Below are 8,453 nucleotides of genomic sequence, written 5' to 3'. Positions count from 1 at the left end.
CACCTCAATGACCACTTCCATGAGTCTGCCATTGCAATCAAAGGACTAATTCAGTCTAGGTTACCCTCTGTCTCTTGTGGGCCCATTTATCTTGGAGCTCAAATCCTCTCATGCATCCTCTGCATCTCTCTCCAAATGGGCTTTTGCCACTTCCTACAAAAACAAAAGTTTGTTTTGCCACAATACGAGCTAGCTTTGGCTCCAATTCAGCAACTTCTTGTCATGGCCCATTCCCCATGACCATTAGGCCAGACTCACAAGAGAAGAATTCTAATGGGCTGAGCTCACCTCTTGGGTCAGGCTTCTACCACTGACCCACCTGGCTGTAGCCAAGAGGAGCAGAAGCCCATGGAACCCTGGGCTGGTCTGAGTCAGGAGGAAAGGTATTGGTGATCGAGGCAATGATTGTCTCTTTATCACATAGGTCTTCCATTACTAATGGCTGCCATTTATTAGACACCTACACCAAGCCAGGCTCTCAGGCATTTAATCTCATTTTAATTCCTAACATTTTCCATGCCTCTTGCCAAGTAGATGTTATCATCGCCTTGATGATAAGGAAACCAGCTTCTCAAGGTAGGTAACTTCTCTGCAGTCTCTTGGCCGACTGACCTATACATCAAAGATGGATCCAGTTCCAAGTCTCAAGTGTTGGGGTGCTCCTTGCCCAAGTCGGGGTTGCAGAGTCACATCCTCCAAGATGGGATGTTCTAATAAAGTGTGCCTCTGGGTCTGCAAGTCTCAGTACCTCCTCCTCCTAGGCTTTGCCTAGACCCGTGGTCGGCAAAATGTGGCTCACGAGCCACATGCGGCTCTTTGGCCCCTTGAGTGTGGCTCTTCCACAAAATACCACGGCCTGGGCGAGTCTATTTTGAAGAAGTGGCGTTAGAAGAAGTTTAAGTTTAAAAAATTTGGCTCTCTAAAGAAATTCCAATCATTGTACTGTTGATATTTGGCTTTGGTGACTAATGAGTTTGCCGACCACTGGCCTAGACAGTTCTCCAGCAACCAGCCACACACCCTTGTACACCTGGAACTCCCATCATCTTTCTGATGGATCGCTGAGGGTGGCAGTTCCACAGGAAGATCTAGCCTGGCCGAGCCTGCCTGAGCTGCCTCCCCCCTGTCCTGCTGCAGCATGAACCTCCCCATTTTAGCATCTGTTCATCTGGCCTCTCCCCACGCACCTGGATGGGGGATGGCCATGGCACCAAGCACATACGCTTGGTAGGAGTTTAATAAATATGTGTGAAGCCCAGTTGAATTAGTGATGCTCCAAGTTGTTTGGGGGCAACCTGAGGGCGTTCCCTCCTTCCTTCTAGGGTGAACACTGCAGCCCACGGGGAAGGAAGGGCCCTCTGAAGCCTGGAGCCTAGGCCACTCCGCCTCCCTTGGGCGTTAAGAGGTCATAGACTCAACACCCCCAAAGCCCAGGCAGAGGAGGCAGATTAAAATCTTCCGCTTGCTGTTGGCTGGAGTTCCACACTCTCGTGAATCCAGCTGAGAGGTAAAAAATTAGACTCATCCTTGTGGCTCAAAGGAGGTCAGCGGTACCCCTGACCTGTGATCGGGGTGAGGGAGTTGTATCAGAACACTTGAGGGGCCGCTCCCACCATCAGAGCCCTCACCCCACTTTCCTGCACCGATGGGCCATTGCTGCTGAGTGAGCGCTGCCTGTCCCTGGGGACACTGGACTCCCTGGGATGTCCTGCTTTGCAGGGATGGTCCCCTCCAGGGGGAGCAACCTCACTATAAAACCAGGTCTGCTTCCAGGCGGGTCAGAGTGGGAGGAGGCCCAGCCACCAGGGCAGACACACCCCGTGAGGGAGGCCCTGCTTCCGGTCTGTGAAACGCTCAGAGGATGAGGAACAATGGGGTGCTGGGAACACGGGGTGTGGAGGGATTGTATCTGAGTTATGTAAGCACTTGTTTTGTTCCCAGCTTCCTTTCCATCGGTACTTCAGGGAACTCCACAGAAGCCTACATCACACCCTTCTCATTTATGTGGCATTTGTACATGTACACGTACACATGTACACACACACACACACACCCCTCAGGAAGCTTTCCATGGTGTGTCCCTCAACCTGCTTCCCCTTTTCAGTGGAGACCAAAGTCCACTAGGTGCCCCAGGGAGCCCTGCCTCATCCCTAGAGCCAAAGTAGTTCTAGTTAGTATTTCTCTATTAGAAACCCATACGAGGAACCCAGAGGTTCTGCCCCCACCCACCCTCATCCGTAACTGAGAATTGTCCAGCAGGAGAAATCTCCTTACACAAAACAATAAACACATTTTCAGATAGATTTTTCTAGACAGTTAATCCTCCCAAGCCTGCCGCTCGTCTCCACCTATGCCCTCGTGATGGCAAACAGGAGCAGCTGGCCTCTGTCCATCATCACCTTCATGCTGCTCGCAGCTCCCGCCACACCTTCCACCTGCACCCCCACACACATGTGAGCACACACACACACACACACACACACACACACACATGCACACACAGAGTCCCTCTTACTCCCACCCTTTCTCACCCTCCACCAGGATCCTCGGTTAAGGAGCTGCCAAGGGGAACACACCGACACCCTGCAGAGGAACAGTGTTGTCATGCAGCTTCTCGGGGTGCCGAGGGCGAGGTGTGACTCCCACACAGGTTCTCTCCTGACGAAGTTCAAACAACTGCCCGACGCAGGGGGTGGGGGAATCTTGCCACCTGGTGCCCCAAGGCAGGCACACACTAACCCCCTGGCCCTTGACTCCATCCTCCCCACCCAATGGACCATTTCTGCTGCCTGTGGAGCCCTTGGAGGTGAGGTGTGCAAAGTTACTTACCTGTGAGCTTTGCAGGGGGAGCGATGGGACGGGAGAGAAGACAGAGTGTCTCCAAGTTGCAGGTGTGGCGAATAACCCTAAGAGGTAGCCAATCACAGTGCGAGGAGCTCAGAGGTGGGGGAGACGGGAGGACCAGTCCCCTGAAGCCCAGGTGCAGAGCATTGAGGTGGGGGAGACGGGAGGACCCCTGAAGCCCAGGTGCAGAGCTCAGAGGTGGGGGAGACGGGAGGACCCCTGAAGCCCAGGTGCAGATGCCCCCTGAAGCCCAGGTGCAGAGCATTGCAGGTAAGGGGCAGAATGGCCCTCACCCGTGGGGCATCCATTTGGAGCTCTGAAATCTGCTGAGCTAACCTGACGACACCTGCTGAACGCAGATGTATCCCAACCCGCCCCTCATTCTCCTGGATGGGTCATGATTCCCTAGCAAAACCTCGCGTCTTTGGCACCCCTGGGTGGAGGGCTCTCTTCCCATCGCAAGAAGACAATGTCTTGCCATCGCCATACATTTAGGACTCTCCAACTGAGGCCAGCAGGTGAGAATGGGCCTCTCGCCCTCAGCAGAAGAGAGAAAGGACAGAGGCACCGTGTTTCAGCTCCATTCCTAAGGGAAGGAGAAAACAGACATCCGGCTTACAGTCCTTCAGCCGTGGGCACGTCACGGATCAATAGAAAGGGTGATACAGAGGCTGACACTTGAATCACGCATCTTAGATCCACTTTATTACAACACCAAGGAAAGCAGCTGCAGGAGGAATGATACTGGAGATGAACACAGAGATAAAGCCACGCTCAGCGGCATGGCCTATACCTTCTACAGGGCGTGAGTGAGTGTCAGGGTCTCTGTACATGCATGTGGGGCTGTGGGGCGTGTGCTGTGTGCAGATGACGGCTCTTGAGGGTGTTTTCTTTCATTGCTTGACGGATGATGGTTGAACTCGGTGTCTTCCGGCAGACTAGCAAGGAGCTCCCCTGCTAGGACTGGGACCCCGCCTTTTTCTTCTGGAATTTTCTGAACTGGGACTGAATGGCCACGGCCGCACGTTCTGTCTCGGGCGCATCCATGTCGATGTCAAATTCTTCTTGAACTTTCTTCTGCCCATCTGTAGCAAGAAAAACACAGACAGAAGGCAATCACTGAGCCAGAAGCCGGCAGGATGGCAGGCGGCAGCTCTGGAAGGGACAGCCCCCAGGCCGCCACGCGGCACGCCACCCCCAGCACAAGACCGAGTGTGCAAACCACAGTCCAGTGGCTCCTGTCCTGACCCTCATCCAAGTCGGCCGTCTTCCGGCTGCCCTAACGCCACACCTGCAAGGGACGATGAAACTCAAGGCCAGTCTCAGCCCCTCAGACATTGTCTGCACAGTTTTCTGCTCCTCATGTTCATATGTTATAGACAGTGTTAGACACAGGGCGGCGCTATCCCTCCCTCCTGCTACTTCATGTAGATACAGTGTGAACAGTGCCACGGATAGTGACCCAGGGGCAGCGGACATTCACAACAGCTCCGAGTTAGACTCGAGTCTCTGTGTGAACTTTACGGCCCATGAGCTTGGCTTATGGAATTAAGGCTTCTGTTCTTACCGCCGTCACAGATGGATGGCACCGTGTGACCTTCACAATGAGGCTGAACTTTCACAAGTCTTAACACTTGTTCTAGCGGGTAGGCTCAGCAGTGTGTTGCTAAGGCAGAGGGTTTAACGCATTCACAGCAACGATGGTTGAAAACACCGTAGAAGCCAAATCGAAGTGCAAACATGAGCTGGTGTCCCTCTGTGCTGGGCACCTTACTTTTCGCCAAACACCAAAAACAAACAAATAAGTAAAATGCTCTAGTCATGGAAGGGGAGAATCTTAAAACCCCTCAGTCCAGTGAAAGCGAATCATCAGAGGCACCAAAGGCACCCTTGTTTTTTTAAATACAGAAACTGGGCGCACCCCAGACTCGGGGCTCCCCCTTTGCACAGCCGCAGTGGGAAGGGCTCCTGAGAGCAAGACCAAGCTGGACCATCTGTGCCTCAGAGGCCGGACCCCACCGCCCACTTTCCCAGAAGGCACTCAGGTGGCTCTAACGTGCAGCCTGAGTGGAGATCCAGCTCCTTGGTCTACAGATGAAGTGACAAGTAAGAGCCTGGCGTCAGCTCGAGGCACAGCTGGGGACAGGACCCCCCACTCGGCGCCGGGGCCAAGAGCCTCCCTGCACCTGGGCTTGCACCTGGAGCCCGGCAGTGTGAGGAGTGCTGTCCAGGTTGGGGACAGGAGAATCGGGGACATGGAGACAGGATAGAAGGCCCAGGGGGAGCAGGGACAGGGCTCTAGTCCTGACTTTGTCACCAGGCAGCTGAGTGCATCCTTGAACCTACGTGGGTCCATTCATTCCCTTCCTCTCTCAGTGACTCGGGATGATAATGTCCAGGTAGCCCAGGTGTGCGGGACACTGGGACTCCGAGACGTGAATCAGGTTGATCTCCAGCTTGCTCAGCTCTCTAAAACAGCTCTCAGTCTCTATCTTAGAGATGGGGAGATAGGTAGGTAGGTAGGTAGATAGATAGACAGACAGAGACAGACAGATAGATGATAGATAGATGATAGGTAGATAGATAGATAGATAGATAGATAGATAGATAGATGATAGATAGATAGATAGATATAGATAGATAGAAGATAGATAATAGATAAATGATAGATAGATAAATAGATAGATAGATAGAGATAGAAATAGGTAGATGATAGATACATACATGCATACATACAAAAGAGCAAGATAGAAAATAGAAATTCTCATCTATTTCACAGGCACTCATTTCAGAGTCAGCTAGTTGGGTGACTTTGCTTCTGCAGATCATGGCACAGCCTCCTCTGATTTTCCCAGGGCCTAAAGGGTCCTGCCTACAGCTCTGCAATCACACCTCCATCTGGGAGGAGAGGATGCGGCTTTGCAAGCCTCGCCGATTGATCGCTCCATGACCTAAATCAGTAGAATATTTTTCCTCTATCCCAGATTTGCTGCCGATGCTTCTAAAAGCAGAGGTTTTGAGTGCAAGGGTGGCTGGGGACTATTGGGGGCATCTATTTTAACCCACGAGCGCCCAGGTGACACGTGGATGGTCTCCTGCATCAGGGAGCCATTCACACTTTGATCTACAGCTCAGGGCCCTTTCTTTGGGGAGCTCCTAAGGGTGGGATGGTCGGGAGGGGCAGGAGTTTCCTGAGGCGCAAGTCAGTGCTGTCGAATGTTTCATGAGCATCAGCACCCGAGCTGAGGCTGCAGAGCAAGTGCCCGGTGCACCTGCATGTGCATGCCTGCAGCCCACGTACTCTCAGCAGCCCACGTGCTCACAGCAGCCCATGTGCTCACAGCAGCCCTCGTGCTCACAGCAGCCCACGTGCTCACACAGCAGCCCTCGTGCTCACACAGCAGCCCTCGTGCTCACAGCAGCCCACGTGCTCACACAGCAGCCCTCGTGCTCACACAGCAGCCCTCGTGCTCACAGCGCCCTCGTGCTCACACAGCAGCCCACGTGTTCACAGCAGCACCCCTCGTGCTCACAGCAGCCCACGTGCTCACACAGCAGCCCTCGTGCTCACACAGCAGTCCACGTGCTCACAGCATCCCACGTGCTCACACAGCAGTCCACGTGCTCACAGCAGCCCACGTGCTCACACAGCAGCCCTCGTGCTCACACAGCAGCCCTCGTGCTCACAGCATCCCACGTGCTCAAACAAAAGCCCTCGTGCTCACACAGCAGTCCACGTGCTCACAGCAGCCCACGTGCTCACACAGCAGCCCACGTGCTCACACAGCAGTCCACGTGCTCACAGCAGCCCACGTGCTCACACAGCAGTCCATGTGCTCACACAGCAGCCCTCGTGCTCACAGCGCCCTCGTGCTCACACAGCAGCCCTCGTGCTCACACAGCAGCCCTCGTGCTCACAGCGCCCTCGTGCTCACACAGCAGCCCTCGTGCTCACAGCGCCCTCGTGCTCACACAGCAGCCCTCGTGCTCACAGTGCCCTCGTGCTCACACAGCAGCCCTCGTGCTCACAGCAGCCCTCGTGCTCACAGCAGCCCACGTGCTCACACAGCAGCCCTCGTGCTCACACAGCAGTCCACGTGCTCACAGCATCCCACGTGCTCACACAGCAGCCCTCGTGCTCACAGCATCCCACGTGCTCACACAGCAGCCCTCGTGCTCACAGCAGCCCACGTGCTCACACAACAGTCCACGTGCTCACAGCAGCCCTTGTGCTCACACAGAAGTCCATGTGCTCACAGCAGCCCTCGTGCTCACACAGCAGTCCACGTGCTCACAGCATCCCACGTGCTCACACAGCAGCCCTCGTGCTCACAGCGCCCTCGTGCTCACACAGCAGCCCTCGTGCTCACAGTGCCCTCGTGCTCACACAGCAGCCCTCGTGCTCACAGCAGCCCTCGTGCTCACAGCAGCCCACGTGCTCACACAACAGTCCACGTGCTCACAGCAGCCCTTGTGCTCACACAGCAGTCCATGTGCTCACAGCAGCCCTCGTGCTCACACAGCAGTCCACGTGCTCACACAGCAGCCCTCGTGCTCACACAGCAGTCCACGTGGTCACAGCATCCCACGTGCTCACACAGCAGTCCACGTGCTCACAGCAGCCCACGTGCTCACACAGCAGCCCTCGTGCTCACACAGCAGCCCTCGTGCTCACAGCATCCCACGTGCTCACACAGCAGCCCTCGTGCTCACACAGCAGTCCACGTGCTCACAGCAGCCCACGTGCTCACACAGCAGCCCACGTGCTCACACAGCAGTCCACGTGCTCACAGCAGCCCACGTGCTCACACAGCAGTCCATGTGCTCACACAGCAGCCCTCGTGCTCACAGCGCCCTCGTGCTCACACAGCATCCCACGTGCTCACACAGCAGCCCTCATGCTCACACAGCAGTCCACGTGCTCACAGCAGCCCACGTGCTCACACAGCAGCCCACGTGCTCACACAGCAGTCCACGTGCTCACAGCAGCCCACGTGCTCACACAGCAGTCCATGTGCTCACACAGCAGCCCTCGTGCTCACAGCGCCCTCGTGCTCACACAGCAGCCCTCGTGCTCACAGTGCCCTCGTGCTCACACAGCAGCCCTCGTGCTCACAGCAGCCCTCGTGCTCACAGCGCCCTCGTGCTCACACAGCAGCCCTCGTGCTCACAGCGCCCTCGTGCTCACACAGCAGCCCTCGTGCTCACAGCGCCCTCGTGCTCACACAGCAGCCCTCGTGCTCACAGCGCCCTCGTGCTCACACAGCAGCACTCGTGCTCACAGCGCCCTCGTGCTCACACAGCAGCCCTCGTGCTCACAGCATCCCACGTGCTCACACAGCAGCCCTCGTGCTCACAGCAGCCCACGTGCTCACACAACAGTCCACGTGCTCACAGCAGCCCTTGTGCTCACACAGCAGTCCACGTGCTCACAGCATCCCACGTGCTCACACAGCAGCCCTCGTGCTCACAGCGCCCTCGTGCTCACACAGCAGCCCTCGTGCTCACAGCGCCCTCGTGCTCACACAGCAGCCCTCGTGCTCACAGTGCCCTCGTGCTCACACAGCAGCCCTCGTGCTCACAGCAGCCCTCGTGCTCACAGCAGCCCA

At 55.9% G+C, this 8,453-nt stretch overlaps 1 protein-coding gene across 1 annotated transcript in view; it reads right to left on the bottom strand.

The window, feature by feature from the left end:
• Positions 1-3,527: 3,527 nt before the first annotated feature.
• PCP4 (Purkinje cell protein 4) overlaps positions 3,528-8,453 on the bottom strand; it is a 54,885-nt gene continuing 49,959 nt past the window's right edge. The window contains exon 3 of the mRNA XM_028151889.2: positions 3,528-3,929. Within this exon, the coding sequence (XP_028007690.1) occupies positions 3,802-3,929 (128 nt within the window). The 3' untranslated portion in view covers positions 3,528-3,801. The remainder of the gene's footprint in view (positions 3,930-8,453) is intronic.

The sequence above is a fragment of the Eptesicus fuscus genome, chromosome 3, assembly GCF_027574615.1.
Source record: "Eptesicus fuscus isolate TK198812 chromosome 3, DD_ASM_mEF_20220401, whole genome shotgun sequence".
Classification (NCBI taxonomy): domain Eukaryota; kingdom Metazoa; phylum Chordata; class Mammalia; order Chiroptera; family Vespertilionidae; genus Eptesicus; species Eptesicus fuscus.
This window is presented reverse-complemented; position numbering and strand designations above follow the sequence as displayed.